The sequence below is a fragment of the Camelus dromedarius genome, chromosome 7 (assembly GCF_036321535.1).
Source record: "Camelus dromedarius isolate mCamDro1 chromosome 7, mCamDro1.pat, whole genome shotgun sequence".
Lineage (NCBI taxonomy): Eukaryota > Metazoa > Chordata > Mammalia > Artiodactyla > Camelidae > Camelus > Camelus dromedarius.
In genome coordinates, this window is record NC_087442.1 from 59,752,259 (window position 1) to 59,771,146 (window position 18,888).

Consider the following 18,888-nt stretch of genomic DNA (forward strand, 5'->3'; position numbering starts at 1 on the left):
AATATGAATTTAAATATACGAACTGACAATGATAGGTTTAGCTGGTGAGTCACCACTGCCTTCATGTGCATGAAGTAACGTACATCCCCTGTGCGGGGTGAAAAGGATTCATTGTTCTTAAATCATATGCTCCACTGAATTAAGGGGTTGAGAGAAGAGACACTTTAACAAAAAGGAAAAGAGGGAGAGTCTTTCTCCACAGTCAGTGGGCAGCAAGTGACATCAATCCTTCAGATTATGCAGAATACACACACAACATACAAACAGCAGCTAAACGTGATTATTTCTTGATCAGGTCATGATTTATGGATCGGTGGAGAGGGAGATTTCGGGATTTACGAAGATTAAGGATACTATAAAAGGCAGGAATGGGGTGTACGATGGAATAAAAGTCATATTGATATGTATCTTCAGGGGGAAAAAGATTTATTGATGCCTCAAAACCTCATTGGGTAGGGGATGCTCAGAAGGAGGAAAAGTAAGCAGGTGAAAAACTTCAAAAAAATCAAATTCCCCTCTTTTTTTTTTCTTCTTTTTCCCCCCATTTTTCTTCCTCCCAGCAACACCAAGGTGTAGGAAGTGCTCCATAACTTTGGAAATGTCCTCAGGGTGATATCCTGACAGAATGGAGCACTCACTTGTAGAAAAAGCCTTCTGTCTCCTTTAATAAACACCTGAAATCGGACAACGTTGCTAATTACAGTAACAATCGTTATGAAAGTGAGCCGGAGGTGCTGAAATGTAACCTACAGTATTTGCTACAAGAACCTTAGTGTTTGGAAAAAGAATTTTAGTGGGTCTACCTCTCTTTCATCATCAGTTGTGTAAACTCTTGTCTTTAAGACTGGAGGTTTATAACCGATAGAAAGATCAGATCTCCGAGCCTTCTACTGTAATGTTGAATAGGAAATGACAGCAGGCCATTAAAAAAGAACAAGGTAAATGTTAAAACAAACAAAAAAAAATACATAGTGAAAAGACGGCCACCAACATCATCTTACACCACTGTTTAAGACCTGTGTCTAATAAACATGTCCGGTTAGGATGGAAACACGACATGTACTGTGCCTTAGCTCCCCCGGCATTCTGTTATTCAGGGAATTGAAACCATCTGTTTATATGAGAGTATTGACCCAATGCCTATCTTTAAAATAGCAATAAAAACTCCATCATATGTAAGAATCTATGTTTAAACTTAATCTTGAAATCAATAAAAATTCTTTTACCTGCTTAAATCACTGTATGTCAATTGTGAGCAGAAATGTAAAGCAAAAGTCCCCAGCTCATTAATTTTTTTTAAATACACAATTTCTACAGTAAAGGTACCTACTATGCAGGGCTAGAGCCTGAATTTTTAACCAAACTCTTCAAAGGCCAAAACAATGTGAATTTAGATGGGCCATAATTCTGTCAATACACTGTATTGTTAGTGTGCAACTCAGAAACAAATCTGAGATTCAGCTGTAGGGTTTTCAGAGTTAACTCTTAACTCCATAATTTAGAGAGCTCATACAGGGTCATAGTTACCTAACTCTAGTCAATACCAGATTTTATCTATGAACAACCACTAAAATTGAATAAAAAGTATTTAATCTTAATATAAATATGATAAAAAGAAATAAACTCATGTTTGATACATTTTAAATTATGCCTAAAATGTTTTAAAGAATTTTATCTACTTGGAATTAAGTAATGTAGCAAACTGAAGCAACTAATATTTTAACCATTTAAAAATTTCTTTTCATAGATATGGTAAATGGTAAAAAAAAAAAAGATTCAATCTATTTGACGTATGTGCTATAAGAATTATTGAATGCATGAAGGAAATAACAAAAATATATTTCATTAGTTTGACCGGTAATGACCTTTCAAAAGCTGATGAATCTGTAATAAAAATAACCCATATATATATTGTTTCTTTCTTATCCTCGTATTGTAGTTTTACAAATATTTTCATTTTTTCAAGGTGCAATCATTTTAACTGCAAAGACAGGATATATACACACACCTCACTACATTTGTAGAGGTCAGTGATACTGAAGTTATCCCTACTTAGGAGCAGCTGGGACAACTCGGTTTAAAAGCACAGTATTTTGAACAACGGCAAAGCAACACAGAATTCAGGTTCTGGGGGTTTTTTTTGTTTTTTTTTTTTTTAAAGCAAATCTAGTTCCTAATCGGACAAATATTTGAAAAATCTTGTTCAACCTGATAGAAGGCAAAAATGATGAGGGTTTTTAAAAGTGTTTAGTTATTACAGGATTTGAATCCGGCTCAATATATCTACTATTATTGTGAAATCAGAATTATGTTCACTGCAAAACTAGAGGATTTGCATGCTAAGTAACAATTTTTTTTAAATGTTTAGCTATAAAGCATTTATGTGGTTGTCTAGAGGGAGGCAAGGGAAAAATCACGTTAGGTGATGCTGAGCATTAATTTTGTTTTACCTAAAAAGCAAATTAAAAAACTAAACAAAAACACTTATGGAGAAATTATTAAGGAGTTGGTAGAACACTCACTCCACTGCATCGTAGCTGAACATCACCCTTAATGTCACTTCTACTAAAACTGATTTCTAATGGGTGGGGGTTGTCTCCTAAATCAATTTGGAAAGCCTCTATTTTTTCATTGTTTTAGGTGAATGAGTTTATTCTAGTAGACAGAAGCAATATGACTCTAATCAATAGTGATGAAAGACTATGGGAAACCATTACCCTGTAGACTAACAACACCCTCTATTAAAAGCAATAATGTTATAAACATTTCAGCATCTGAAATGATGGGCACTGCACGTATTCATGCCTTTTGATTATTTTCAAAGATGCTTCCTCACATAACTCTTGTCCTTACACTCAGTTCGTGCAGCCAAAAAGCCAAAACCAGACATGTTTATTAGACACAGGTCCTAAACTGAAAGGTTTTTTTTTTTTTAAAGACAACTATGTGGCAGTGATTTTAAGTCTATGTAATCTTGCAAGATACAATGACTCAACAATAACACCTGAAGGATATTTCCCTGCCCCCTCCCACAAAAAATACAAGGGAACCCGCTCCTCCTCATATCCTCCAGCTTTAGGCTTCCTAATTAAAAAGGCTGAGCCGTTTCCTGCTCAGAACACTTCAAAAGACCCCTCTCCTGTTCTCCACTTGACATGTAGTTTTCAACACTTGTTCTTCTTACCTGTCTATTCTTATTGATGGAGAACTGCTCTGAATCACAGACCAGGAGACGGTGACAAGACCATTTTATTGTATTAAACTTAAGGACATTTAACATTCATGTTTAAAGAAAAAAACAAACCCAACCAAAAACCCTAGTAGCTGAGTTAGCACCTCAACAATTTTGAGAACAGAAAAAGGAAAAATGCACATGTTATAATTTTTACGACATAAATATATATACAGCATAATTTTTTTAAAAGAATGTTACCTTATTGTCAACTGATTTTTGGGAAAAAAAAAACTGGCTATTTTTCACTTGTGAAGTACTCTAAATGCGACACGATAAAATCTTCATTAAAAAATACTGAGTTTAACATGCATGTTCAGAGTTAGAAACTACTGTAAAAGTCTGCCTGTGAATCCAATATCTTAGACAAGGATTATTCACCTTGTAAAATTCAAATGGAGGACAAATCTAAACATAAACAGTCAACAGAATCACCTTTTGGATTTAAAACAGAAATCCTGCAAATAGCAAACACTGGCAAATAGCCCTTTTTAAAAGCCCAATCTCAAGTCAGCGTCCACAAGAGCTTACTTTCCCAAGTGTTTGCCAATAGTTATTTCAACACGCTCTGAAATCTGCCTGAGTGTCCTTTCCCGCAGTGAAAGGCGTGAACACGTATGGTTTTGCTCTTTGCAAAGAAGGGTCGTCAATTGTCCAGGATTCTGTCACAGTTTAGGGATGAAGTGAGATTAAGTGATTTTTGGCCAATGCATCTGCCAATTCCCTACAGAGCAGTCTAGGATGGGGGGTCGGGCAGCCCGGCTGCAATTGGAGGGTCTGCCCAAAATAGGCCTTTTTGGAGAGAGAGGGAGATGGGAGAGAGGCCGACGACGCCCCCCTCCCAGCCCGCCCGGCCCGGCGCCTGCGCCGCCGCTCACCTCGGTGTCATTGTTGAGGTTCCAGAGGTCCAAGCGCCCCATCCCGTCCACGCAGGCAAAGAGCGCGGGATGCACAGGGGACCACATGACATCGTACACATAGTCTGCATTGTCTTCAAAGGAGTAGAGCGGCTTGTTGTGCTGTAAAGCAGAGAGACCGTGAAGACTCTGTGGCGCTGCTGCTGCCTCGGGCTGTCTAGCGAGCCTAATTAAAAACTTTGCACATTCACAAAGTGTCATAAAACTTCCCGAGATGAAAGTCCTAGAGAAGGTGAACCGCAGCTTTAATGTTACTAGAACTGTCCACTGGCATAAATAAATACCGGGGGTGGGGAGGATGGGGGGAGGGACTCTTAAGGGGCTGGGGGCTGGGACGGGCAGGGGGAGGCGGTTTCAGACACAGTCGTGCGCGACATTCTAGACAGGTGGACGGGGATACCCATTAGCTGGGATTCTCGCCGGGCTAGGCTCTGAGAATCGTTCGCGGCCCGAACCCAACCACGCTCTGCCTGCCGGGATCAGACCCACTGGGAAGGCTCTGGAAGCCCCGGTGGTCCCGTGGACCCGGAACCCTTTGCACTGAAGGCAACGCCTGCCACCTCGTGGTCGTTTTCTGTAGCTGCAACTCTGCTTTCAGTCTATCTCTAGGCCATATTCTTGAATGGTTCCTTTGCGGCGGGAATGGGGCTATGTATTTTAAAGGGATTTGTAGCTGTTCTGAAAGGTGAAAAAAATCTCAGCGCTTTGAGACTGGTCTATTTCTATCTAGGGTCAGTTCAGCCAAATCAGGTGGACTGGTGGGGCTCAGTACACTGCCCCGAAATTTCATAAAGGTGAACCACATTTTCCAGATTTCCCAGTATTTCTAAGAGCACTGAAACTGGTGTTTTATGGGGAATGCATTAGCACACCCCCACTGCATACAAATGCTTCCACCCCGGAGGGATACAATAAATTAAAATGGCACTCTTCATTTCCAATGAATATTGTCACATCAAAATAGCACAGAAGTCAGAGGCAAGTTTGAAAGTATACCAGAAATAAAACGTAATTGGATTTCATGAATTATTCATTCCATCTGGCTTGTCTTATTCTAATTTCTGCATAATGGCTTTACTAATCCCTGATCAATTAATGTAAAATGAAATTTAAATGATAATGAAAGCCCTAGAGATAAAAGAAATTAAGTATTCTTATATCCTCTGACAGAAATCTAAACAATGGGAGTTTTTTTCCCCAATGTCTTCTTCATCCAGTCAGCTGTCTGTACTCTCTTCATGGGTTCAAGTGAATGCCTGTACAGGCCAGAGTAATAAGATCAAAAAACGATAACATACAACATGAACAATCAAATCCTGTCTGCAGAAAATGTTCTAAGAATGCATCTGTGGGGAATCAGCTCCAAATATTCAACCGAACTCCCAAGATGTACTGTGAGTGAAAGTAAAATGCACAAAATGCATGTGCTGAAATCAAGGTGACAAAAATCAGTGAGAAGACAATAAAACTCCCGAACCCTAAACCTAATGCAAAAATTTGTTAAGGTAGTGACTATATAAGTGACTACTTCTCTTTCCATGAATTACCTTGCTTTGGTATTGCTTAAAAGCGAACACAAATTTAAGACTATTAAAGCAACAGATTTTAGATGGGAAATTGCATGTGTGTAGTGGTGGATGTAGTCTGATTTTTAATTCAAGAAGTACCTAATGGGAAAATATTTTGAAAAAGAGTATGTGACATGGAGCTCTCAAAAGAAATTAAAGGGACATTAGCCTTAGAGTGTAACATTTTAACATTCTGTAACTCCTGAATGCCAACATTTTTTATCACATCCCATGTGTGCACTGTAATTTGGAGCTAAAATTATTTGCCTATTTGCTATTTATGTGGCTTTTTTTCTTCCTCTCTCTGTTTGGAGTAGGTGATTCAACAGACCTTTTTGAGAAAATCTGAATATCCCAATAACACCTTAAAGTAGCATGATTATACCCTTTTAAAAAATTAATATTAAAAAAGGTAATGTGGAGTAGCTGGTCCTTCACTGACCACTTGTGAATATTAAATTCTAACTCTTAATAGATTTTTCCTGCCCCAAATTTTTGATGTTATGGCTAGCCAGTCACTATTAATTAGAGAACAGAACACACTTTTCTAAAATCAAAGGGTGGAAAGAGTTATACATGCTTTCAGAAGTCAGTTCTCAGTATCTTCACTCAATAACCCAGCTGGTGGTGTAACTGAGCGCACACAGGTCCGGTCACAGATGCACAGACACACGCGGTGAACACACAACTAATTCATCTACAGTCCTCGCTTCCATCAATTTGAAAGCCATCCAGCTTTAAAGAGTTGTTTTCTAAGGAGTTGATATTATTTGATGTTATTTCTCTCAAATTATCCTGTTCATCTCTAGTGTTGTTTCTTTCTTCTTTTGGTAGCTTCTTCGCTATGAAACTTAGTCAAAACTGTATGATATCCTGGAGTCTACATTTTAAACATCTGGAAATAACTGCTTTGTTCATGTTACCAAAACCCAATGTTCTCATGTTTAACAGAACTGTACTGAAATGCTATTATTCTCCAGGTTTTTTTTTTTCTTTTCAGCTACCTTATCACCCCCCAGCCAACCTCCAAGACAATCTTCCATTATGAAAGCCACTGTGCAAGTAATTCTAAGTTACAGATTGTGCACATTTGGAGCAAGGGGGAAGGATTTCTGTTTTCAAAGGCTTTATTTAACCTTGATAATTTCACAGGATGGAGAAGTCTTGGTTAGGATTGAAGTCTTTTAAGGGAACCAAGGGGACTGACATCTATGAAGCACTAGTTCCCAAGGTAAAACGGCATGGGGTACAGGCACAGGGCGATGCCACTCTTACAACAGTTAGCAGTGCTATTCTGAATATTAAATTGGAGTTTTTTTGCTAGAGGAGTTTTCCATTCTATCTTTGAAAATGGATCTATCTCATTGAAAATGTGTCTCAAATGCTTAATATAAAGTATTTCATAATAAACACATATATCATGAAATATTAACATTTTCATAAAATATATCAAAAGGGTCTAAAGATTCTGTTTTTGAATTTTGGCACATATACGCTTGTATCCATTAAGTTGTGATAGCTTGATAACTGTATTAGCACAGACTTTAGAACACTGCAAGTTTTGAAAAGCTGGAGAATGTAGGGGCAAATTTGACTAATGATTTTTAAGGATCCTTATCATTTGTATATATTAAAGCTACAGAAGCTTGGTGATGTGAAATATTTACTCTGCAAAATACTCAAGGCCCTTTAGTAAACTAAGTATCATTCCACCGTGTGTTACTATATAAAGCATTTTTCAAAACAATCCAATTTCACTAGGCAAAACCCCCTTCACCAGTGTGTTCTCTTGTCCAATGCCATGTTTGCTATCAGGGGCCTGTTAGAGAAAAAAGCAAAGGAAAACTGCTGCATGTGTGACACACGCCAGTGAAGTGAAACTGCGACACCCGGTGTTTTAGATGAGTTTCCGGGCTGTGCCAAAAATGCTAGACTATCCAGACACAGATCAGTGTGCTTCTAACGCCCTGGCTCTCAGACAGAGGGGAGAAGCAGGCTCTCAGTCACCTCCCAGACAGACCTGAAGGGCAGGGAAAGGTGAATTGCTGGGTGTGTGCGTGCGCCTCACTCTGTACACACATTGTCTAATTTAATCCACATAAAATCTCTGTAAGGTAGACAGTATTTACAGAAAGGAAAATTCTAGTCAGGAAAGCTAGGAACTTTCCCAAGGCCACGAAGGTTGTAAGTGGTGGTGCCGCATTTGGTTCTCCGGTTTTTCTAGCTGTTAAGCACATCCTCTATTTGCTGGACCCGTGTGGTCCTCTGTGAAACTCAGGGAAGGTCTTCAGTCTTCATGGCAAGAGCAGATCTGTTCCCTCTCCTCTCTGCTGTCCCATTCAATTCAACCAATACTTACTAAGCACACACCATGTAACTTGTAGAAAGAGTTAAAAAATATGATCCTGAAGGTGTTCCCCAGACAATTCCAGGCATCCTGAGCACCCTGTGACACTAACAGAAACCCCTCCCTCCTGAAAACTAGGAGACAGGATGGGCCTGGCCCTTTAGCAGCAGAGTTTATTAAAGCAGGCTAAGCTTTAGAGAGCAGACTAAAACGATGCTAAAAGGCGAAGAGTTCGGTTCAAGCTCACTGAATGTCTCCACAGCTTTGGGTGAGGGACTAAAACTTTATTGCCTGACCGATGGGGACGACACAAGCAGCACATGGACCAGAAGCAGCAGGAGAAAGTGGGAAAACTACAGACCTTGGGAAATTCAACTTGAATTTAGCTTAATATCCTTGCGTATCAGTTTTTCATCTGTAAGATGGAAAACCAGAGCAGCTGACCTCAAGGATTCTCACTGGCTTTGTGACTCTATGACTCTGTTCTGTGGTTAAGGGCTGAATGGAATAAAGCATGTGGAAGTGTAACAAAGAGTTATTCAAAACTAAGTATTACAATTAAAGCCATCTTCCTTGGTGGTCTGTGGGATTCATATCGCGGTGATTTTTTTTCCTACTTTGTATTTCATCAAAATACACATATAGAAATGTACTGGGGGGTTTTCAGTGGGAGAAAGTAAAATTATAAAAGCAGTAAGAGACCACCTATTTGACCAGTTGGAGATGGAATAAATATATTAAACTTATGTAAGAGGGGCAGGTGGCGAACTCTCTTCAAAATGAAATGTTACAACATCCATCAACGTTTCACAATAAAGACTCGATCTCTAGGTTGAGCTCTGATTTTATAAGTATACTTCTGACAATGAATAGAGCTGCATATTTTTCCAATCAGTTAACTGTAAAATGATCTCATGAGAGGTGAATCTGTGTTTCTGATGTTAGAAGTGCACCAAAGTCACATCTAGGGAATATGTTTGTTTTACTTTCCTCTATACTGTTTATTTCCCTCTCACCAGGCAGCGTTAGGCATCCTAATAGGCCTCAGTGTTTCGAAGGTTGGTGAGTAGGAAGATTCGCGTTAAATGCCTCCTAACACCTCCAAACACTGTGCTTCTTGAGGCTGCATCTGCCTCTAAATGATTAGCTTTCAGAGCTGACTTAGTAGAAATGTTTACCCAAACCATGAACCTTTCTTCTGGAGTTGGGGAGGGGGCAGGGAGTGGGGCCGGGGTTTTACATGGGTAGGTGGGGAGGATGCGGAAAACTAACAGAATTCTACATTTTTATTCTGAAATAAAAGGAAAACCAATGGAATCTTACCTTGAAAATTCTATCCTGTTGGGCAAAAAATCATAACCAAAATACTAAACAATGAGTAATAAGAAAATGTCCTTCAAAAATTGTCCTGTGGGTTCCTGTGAAGTAATTAAAATAAACAGCCAGCTGGTTCTTCCAGGAAATATTACAATGTGAGACCACAATATCACTTTTAAAAAAACCACCAAAGGACCCCAAAACTTCAGGCTCACACAGAAATGGATGCCTCTACCATAAAAAGAAAGTGCTTAAACAAACAAACCAAAACTCAGAAACCAAACCAAATAAGCCAAATCTTTTTTGGGCCAAAAGAGGTGGTGTGAATTTGGTACTATCGCTGGAAAACATTATTTGCAACTTAATTTAGGATCCTTCTCTAAAGCAGAAAGTGTCATGTATTTATCTTAATTTCTAATATTAAAATAATACTCATGATGCCCAACTGATATCTTTACCTGCTTCTACCATGGTGAGAAATTCGAAATCAGGCACAAACACTCTGGGTGAGCGATCCCTACCAGAGTGTGTGTAATGGGTCTGTTGTTTGCGTGCATTTTGGGTGCCGAAAATACATTTAAGGACTTCAATTTGAATTAGTTAATTTAAAATAACTAATAGAAAGAAGGTTATAAAAATCCAAGAATTTGGCATCTGCCTCTCTATAAAGGTAGAAGTTCTGCAAAGTAAGTACTGAAGCCACATGAAAGGTGTTCTTTGTTGCACCACCTTCCTCTACTGCTTATTTGCATGGAAGAATCCTTCTAATCCAGGAGGCGCCACCAATAAAGAGGATAATTATCCATATAAAAGAATGTATACATATTCACAGGCTTTGACTAGTATTCAAGTGTTAAAAGCCATGGAAAAAACAAGCTTTACCTAATTCATAAAAGGAGTACTTCCTGCACTGGCACAATTTTTATGAATATCAGCTCCACCTAAAGGTGGTTCTTTAAAACGGGCGTTTTAGTGAAGTCAATCTGTACAGAATCATTGTGAAAACGCTCAGCAAGCAGGGGTGCTCTTCTGAATTGCCGTCTGCATTCATCTCAGCTGCTAGGGCTCTCTCGGTAGGTGCTGCCTCCTGGCATATTTGAGTCGAGGCAGGACAGAGAGGGTCTCTGTACAACCGGCTCATGAGCATCATTCAAGTGGCCGTTCTGTGGACTGACAGTCTCTCTCTGGAAGGCTCCGCGGCTGTAGAAGGATGCCAGCAAGTTCAGAAGAGCTGCCCCAGTTCTACTTCTACCATCCTGCACAATGTTAGTTCGAGAAAGAAACATTCAGTACACAGACACTGGTCAGGGCAGCGAGAGGCAGTATCAGGAGGCAGGAGGGAAGGGATGGGTATCGGCGTTAAGGGTTAGCGGGTGTGGAGGGATGATAATGGGCTGGACGTAGAAGCAGCTAGAAGTGTGCTTGTATCCATGCCTTGAAGACTTGAAAAGTTAGAAGGACAAGCGAGTTTAAAGTCTAATGGTAAAATTATCTAAATAATTAAGTTTTCAGTTCTACTTCTTGCTCAGCAACTGAACGTACACCACATACATTCAACTGTTGTATATACGTCGTACATACCTGTGAAGGGCACATTGTCAAAGGGCCAAGGCAAGTTTTTTTTTTGTTGTTGTGGGTCTTCACCCCTGTGTCTCCTGGTCTTAAATGCAATGCATCTTTTATATTACATCTAAAAGTAGGGTAGCTGACACTAGTGTTTACTTTATGGTGGAGAGAACTGGCACAGAATCTCATGCAGCAGAAGTTCAAAACATTCAGTTCAAATGTAGAATATATTTGGTACAATTCCTGCTTTGCAACAGTTTTGCCTACCTTATTTTGTTTTACCTAAGCCAAATTTAAATTAATTTCTATTCAAAATGGAAACACCAGCTAAGCATGAGGTGAAATGGGCATGGGAAAATAACTTAGTGTTAATTATGAACCCCTGGACAATTTGCAAGCTTAAGAGGTCATATGAGGATGGCCACGCTGGAGCTATATTGGTTTGGTCCAAACACAGCTACTTTGGGGGCTAAAGGTGAGTTTTAGTTTATCTTCCAACTTCAGGCATAAAATGCAGGTTAGATGAGGGAGAGGGGCAATAGAGGTATTTTTGAATCTCATAATTATGTGGACAGTTGTGTCTATTATTTGTTATTCTCATTCTCTCCTCAAACAGTAGTGCTTAGAAGTAAAAGGCTGGGGAGGCAGCTCGTGCAGGGTATCTCTGAGACGAAAAGGCAAGCATTCCCGTTCTGGCTGAAAGCGCAGAAGAAAGGATTCACCCAGCCCTTCTCACACAATGACAAAGCCCCGTCAGCTGGCTGAATTTTAAGTCGCAAAAGCGTTTGTACTTACATGGATTATTCACACATGCCTGTATAAATACTTCGCAGCTACAGGTATGTGTTGCTGGGTGACTGTTTGCGGGGTGGGGGGGTGCGTTGGGGCTGGGACAGGGGTAAAAGGACAGGAAGGATGAACACTTGCGAAGTCTGGCTGTGACTTGATGACTGCATTCTTGTGGTTTCTTTCAAAGTTAGAGTATTCTCCCTGGGTGAGCTTAAAAAAGGAACCCCCTTCTTCCTCCCCCCCAAAAAAGGGAAGAAAAGAATTTGATGACTGGCACAGGTAGTTTTATTAAAAGCCAATTTTAATGTTTGCTACCTGTGTTAGGAAGGGAGGGGAAGGGGGAGTGTAAAGGAGGATAAGGGAAGAAAAAGTCAGTCTGACGCCACCTGATGCTGTTTCTCAGAGAGGCAGCCAGCAGGGCTTTGGGGTTGTGGGAAAAAAGCGCTCTGTCATCCGGTAAGTGTTAACGGCAGTAAACTATTGATTTAATTAATCTTCCTGCCTGTGTTCAGTGTTATGCTTAGATACTACAGCAGCTAAAACTTTAGCTTTTTATTGTGTTTTTCTTCTTCTGATATTTTAAATATTTAACAAAATGCTAGCAAAAATAGACATGCTCAGGGCCCTTTGTCAGAATTATGTAATTTTTAGGAAGTCTTTCCATCACGATTTAAAATAACCTAACCTACTTTAACAAAGTGCATTATTTCACTCTGGAAATCCAAAAGTATTCATTCTTCAGCAATGATTTATGAAGGACCTGCCATTTTTCTACTTCGGCAAATCAACAGAAATACAAGATCTGACTGTTCTCAAGGACTCAAAATCCAGGTAGTAAAATGAAAATTATGAAAAAATAAGGGGAGAAAATTGTTTATTTGAGAGTCTATTTTCTCACTTTTTCCAAAAGGACTTAACGTTGTCTTACAAGTTAAATATACTGCAAAATTAAGAATAAACACACAACAGGGCAGGCAGAATAGACAGCTAATACCTAGGATCCTGAGATAAGCTTATTATCACAATCTGGTACTGAAACAGCTCTAAACTTCCTGACAACTGAAACAGAGGGGGAAACACATCGTATCACAGGGAGGTACATGGATTTCACCAACCAAAGAAAGAGAAAAGATAAATTCCTCCTCAAAGACACATTCTTGGGAAAAACTCAAGGAGGAATTTACCATGTCTGTGAATCCCTGGAAAAGAGACTGGCTTTCTGTCTTGTTTATACCAAAGAAAGAGAACAAGTATGTAGCCAGGTGCTAAATTCTGTGGTACAGATGTTAGGTGCCAGAGGAATTTGGAGACTGGGGGGATGGCGTGTTGGTGGTTACCTTAGTCTGATGTGGTCAAGGAAGGAATTATCAAGGACAGGTGATGGGACCCGCCTTGAAAGATGCATAGACTTTGATAGATGGTAAGGAAGCCGGGGGCAGGGTGGGGGTGGAGGTGGGAAGCAAAACATGCAAAGACCTGGCTGTGTAAATCAGCACAGAATTCCTAGATGGAAGGTGAGAAGTGGGGACAGCCCAGTGGACTCTGAGGATTTGTCCTAAGGAATAATAGGAAATAATTTTGGTTTGGGTAGAGATGGGGGTGAGGACATGTTATGAATGGTCCTGAGTATAGAGTTAAGACTTTTTTATGCAATAGGCTGCTAATTTATTATACATGTACTGATAAATGTGCAGAACATTGTGCTATGTGCTGAACAGGTTCAGAGATATCTAACATTCCTATGAGTGTTTTCAGCTTTTCTAGTGTGTTCTACTGAACGACGAATACCTCTGAGTAGAAAATAGCAGCAGGGTAGAGGAGGAAGATCTGATCTGTATTTTAAACATGGTACATTTGAGTCTCTGGAGACGACACTCAGGTGAAGCTGGCAGTCAAAATGAAATTGAAAGAGATGGCTCAAGCTTGAAGTCTGTGACAAAGAACCATTCATAAGAGGTGCTGAGGGAGCAGAGAGAGTGCTGCAAGAATGAGAAATAGGCAGTATAAGATGAGTACTAAAAAGCAGCCATTGCACTTAGCAATTAGGGGTTCACCAAAGGCCTTGGAGAGAGAAGTGTCAAAAGACTAACAAGGTTGGTTGAGGAGTGGTTGGGAAATATGGCAGTGGTTGGTCTGGATGCATGTTGGCTCTTCAAGTGGTTTGGCAAGCTAATCCAAATTCTAGGACATGCCTGTGATATTTTCAGCCGACATATCCAATCATAGACCACTAATCTCTAGAAGGATCCTAATGTTACTGGTATTTGTGTCCAGGGCTGCCTTCTTTATTTCTCATGACCACCCACTTGCCATTTTGATATAGCATCCATGACATTTTGGATGATTTCTTATGTGGTTTGATATCTCAAATTTGGCATTGAACCTGGCAAATAGGAGGCAGACTAGATGCATTAAAAGTGAGGTGTGCTAAAGCAGGTAGCATCTGGGTGCAGTCTCATTTCTGCCTGACACCTGTGAGTAGAGCCTTGAACTTTTCCTCTGATTCTCTGGGCTGTGGTTCTTTCTTAGTTTCCCCAGGGCCAGACCTCTGCTTTTTCTGATTGGTTTTTGATTCAGCATCCTCATTGGGTTCTCTTTTGTTCTAGCATATACTTTGATTCAGAACCTTTCCCCTCACTCTGCTACCTTAAATGAAACTCTGATGAAGGCATGGTTGCTACCCAGTCATGGCAAAGATTTCAGCATGTTTGTCCACTGCGGGCAAGGAATCAGGAACAGGGGACTGTTCTTGTGTAAGAAAGTGATATGAAAAATAGTAATAAAAAATAGGCTTGGACAGTAGGAAATCTAGCTAGGAACTTCCCGTGTACCACAGGAACAAAAGTATTAGGAATTAAATGTCTTATGCATTTTATCTCATTAAAAACAAACAAAACTTATCATTGGACTTAAAACACCAGAATGTAACTAAGATTCTTTTTAATGTATAAATTTCAATTGGGGTGTGTGTGTGTGAGAGAGAGACTGATTAAGAGGGAGGTTAACATACTTTTCCATGGAATATTTTTATTTGTTGATTTGTTTGGAGAAGTGATGCCTGGAAACAGGAAGATGGTATATTGACTATAAGGAAATTTAAATTCAAAGCCACAGCAGCTGGACATCCTGCACCAGTCAGTAATGTATTCTGAACACGGCTGTGAGGATGAAACAGGCCTTCAGACTCAGCACCCGCAGACTGACTTCTCGCACTAACCACACTGGGTCAACAGTGCTGCACCTTCCCCTCCACGTTCCCAGGCCTTCAGGGTTGTGCTACCCCGGGAGCCAGCCGTGGAGGGATCAGAGCCCTTCGGGCACCAGGGGTGGGGTGTGTGTTAAAGAACTTCACGGTAAGCTCGTTATTGTTAACTTTTTTTTTTTGTCCATCACAAAGGGTCAACTATGGTAGTGAAATATCCTTAGCTTTTGTCATGGGCTGAACTGTGTTGGCCCCCAAAGTCATATGCTGACGCTCTAACCCCCACTGCCTCAGAATGTGACTATTTGGATAGAGTGTCCTTTAAATGAGGCCATACAGATAGGCTCTAATGCAGTAGGTCTGGTGTCCTTATCAGAAGAGGAGATTTGGACACAGACATGCTCAGAGGGATGCCTATGTGAAGACACAGGGAGAACATGGCCATCTGTAAGCCAAGGAGAGAGGCCTCAGAAGGCATCGGCCCTGCCAATACCTTATCCTGGACTTCTAGTCTCCAGAGCTGGGGGGAAATGCTCTTCTGCTGTTTACACCCCCCTATCTATGGTGCTTTTTGTCATGGCAGCCCTAGCACACGAACACTGCTCTCAAACAAGGAAGGCTCTCGCTTCCCCCGGCTTCTACTGCACACCCGCACGGGCACAGTTACCTTATGAGTCTGCACGTGTGGGCTTCCCCCCAGGAGTGCAAGACAGAACACGGCTTCCCAACCTCCCCGTGCAGTCAGCGCCAGCAGCCCTGCCCGCGCCCCGTGCAGCCTCCCCTGGGAGGGGAAGCACTGGACATGAAGTGCACCCCTTCCTGGAGGAGGCAGAGCCTCTGACCGTCAACCTTGCTCTCCATCACACCTCCAGTCCTGCAGTGCTGCTGAATACAGAGCTGTTTCCCTACCGCATCCCTCAAAACAAAGTCTTCTGTGCTTGAGATGAGAGTTTATTTTGGTTTAATTTTGTCAAGCTCGGCAGGCTCAGTCCTGAAGTCCCTTTCTTTTGGAAAAGATAGTTGGAGGGCGAAGTGGGGGATGGGGTGAGAGGGCAGGGCAAGGTGAGCAGGCAGGGTGGACAGAGGAGGTCCCAAAAGCTGAGCCCGCTTATCAGGGGCTGGGGTTAAACTTGCAGCTTAGAGCAGGCAGGCCCCTGCCGAGCTCTCCTTATCAGCCTCCTTAAAGGCTAATTCCTGCTGAATGGGATCCTGAGGCTGGAAAAATTTCAAAGAATTTTTGAATACATCTCTACAGCCTCTTCTCTTAATAATAGGATCTATCAAACAGCAAGGGGAAGCCTCTTTTTAAAAGCACCGACAGATCAGAAGAATGCGTCTGATTGCCAAAGTGACTAATTTATTTTTACACAGTATTAATGATGCTACAATAACTAATATCTATAGCCTGGTTTTGACAGTTTATTGCAAGGGTGCCCATTGTTTAAAAAAGAAGAAAAAGGGGGGAAAAAAAGCAAGCACAAAAGAGAGTGTTTTATTTTGCTACATTTCCATTTGTTAACAAAATTCCCCATAAGCAAAACCAGAGGTCATTAGCAAACAACCAAAACATGCCTGTCTGCAGAAGAATACAGCACCCTCCATCATTTAAAACAGCTCTGCTGAAAACCCAAATCGGGACAAATCCCTCACATGAAAAATTCAGTGCAGACTTGAAACCACCTGACTTTACTTTGGGTTTATGCTCCTTAAAATTACCTAGAAAATACCATAATCTTCTCTTCATGCGGCTGGATGTGGGCCAGGGCCCTGGCTCCAGAGGCAAAGGGCAAAACTAAAAATCATGTCTGAATAGACAGCTCCACCCTCCCTCCCAAGTCCACTTGGCCTCGTGACAAAAAGTGAGGTCTGAAGCACATATTCATCCAGGGCCTGGGTTTTTGGCCAAAACTCAAGACTTTTATAGGACAAACAAAAATGAAATCCAAACTGTAAGCACCCTCGCCTTGAGAAGTCAAATGGGCTTAACGACGTATTGCGGAGGGCGAGTGGTTCCCTTCCACTTTTGCTATGTCACTGGGAACCAACAGAAATGTATTAAACTGTAGCTTTTTGTTTAGAAGAATCCTTAGTTGAGAGTTTAAAGTTCAAAGTGGTTTTTGATAGTAATTGCGTGTGTGCGCACACACGTGCACGTGAACAACAAATGAGACAGGAGAGAGAAGAGGTATTTCCACATGGAACCAAATATTTCAAGAGTGAAAGGCCAACTACAGGGAGGGTGGAGGGCACAGGGCCTCCATTGTGGGGGCCCGCTGGCCTGGATGGGGGTCCCCAGCCCGTGGGTAAGCCTCTCAATGCCCTTCACCCTCCTTCACTGAAAGCTTCAGCTCTTAAGGACTCACTCTCCCCAGTGCCCACCTACTCTGACACCCGCCTCCCCCTCACGCTCTGGATGGGTGAGAACCAGGAGAGACTGTCAAGCAACTTTTACCTCCTGCCGAGCTAGTCACAGGCTAAGTACAAATGGCTACTTGAGAAAGTACCTCCACACCACAGAGCCTAGAGCCAACGCACTAACAAGACAGTCCCAGGCTATGAATTCTACCATTGGATCCCACTGGGGCAGACCGGTGCTGAAATGGCAGGACGTTGCGTTCCAAATGTGCTTTCCCTCTCGTCCCCTAATCAAAACCCTCTGCTCCAGCCAGTGCTGCATTCACAACCCTCTCTGCACACTGGAGCCCGTCTGGCCTTCAAGCCTTTGTTCACACTGCTTTCAACCTTTGGAGAAAGAATGACCCTCTCTCCTTCTCACAAACTGTCCAATCCTGAGATCCCGAAAGGCCTGCCTCCCGGAGCAATCCCCTGACAAACACCCACAGCAGGCACAGGGGTGTCTCCTCTCCCCAGGCCTCAGTCACTGTTTTTTTTACTTCTTTTTAGGTGCTCTGTCTGCAGCTGCCTTGAGTCTGTCTTGTGTAGTTATATTTAAATACACCTTTACCTCATTCCTGCAATGTTGTTTGGTCTTCCACAATAGTAAGGCTTTTTGTTTTTGTTTTTAACTTTATCTTTTAGAGCAGTTTTAGGTTCACAGCAAAATTGAGAGGAAGGGACAGCAAGTTCCCATGTACTCCTGCCCCCACAGTCTCCCCCATTATTAATGTTCCCACACATTTCTTACAATCAGTGACCCTGCACTGATCACCATCACCCAAAGTCCATAGCTTATCTCCATGTTCACTCTTCGTGTTGTACTTTCTATGGGTTGTGACAAATGTGCAATGCCACGTCTCCACCATTGTGAAGCGAATCATACAGAGTAGCTTTACTGCCCTAAATGTTTTCTGTTAGAGCGAGTTTTGTTCAACAATCCTGGAGGGCTGTGGATTTAATCCCTGGAGGGGGTCTAGTTTCCATTCATTGCTGGTGGGACTGCAAAATGGTGCAGCCACTTTGGAAGGCAGTTTGGCAGTTTCTTACAAAACTAAACATACTCTTGCGATATGATCCTACAATGATACTCACTGGTATTTACCCAAAGGAACTGAAAATGAAGGCCCATAAATCTGCATGCAAGTACTTATAGAAGCTTTATTCTTAAGTGCCCAAACCTGGAAGCAACCAAGATGTCCTGCAGCAGGTGAACTGATAAACTGTAGTACATCCAAGCAATGTTATTCAGCGATAAGAAGAAATGAGCTATGGAGTGATGAAAAGACACAGAGAAACATTAAATGCATATTACCAAGTAAAAGATGCTAATCTGGAAAGGCTACATATTATATGCTTCCAAGTACAGGGCATTCTGGAAAAGGCAAAACTATGGAGACAATAAAGCGATCTGTGGTTGCCAGGAGCTGGGAGGAGGCAGGGATGAATAGGCAGAGCACAGAGGAATTTTAGGGCAGTGAGGTACTCTGTATAATGTTACAGTGATGGATATATGTTACATTTGTGCAGACCCATAGAATGTACAACAGTAAGAG

At 41.4% G+C, this 18,888-nt stretch overlaps 1 protein-coding gene across 3 annotated transcripts in view; it reads right to left on the reverse strand.

Moving 5' to 3' along the window:
- Positions 1-18,888, reverse strand: part of DYNC1I1 (dynein cytoplasmic 1 intermediate chain 1) — a 341,842-nt gene that overhangs the window by 29,291 nt on the left and 293,663 nt on the right. For all 3 annotated transcript variants that reach the window (XM_064487554.1, XM_031454937.2, XM_031454935.2), the window contains one exon: positions 4,111-4,251. In XM_064487554.1, coding sequence (XP_064343624.1) covers positions 4,111-4,251 — 141 coding nt within the window. The remainder of the gene's footprint in view (positions 1-4,110; positions 4,252-18,888) is intronic.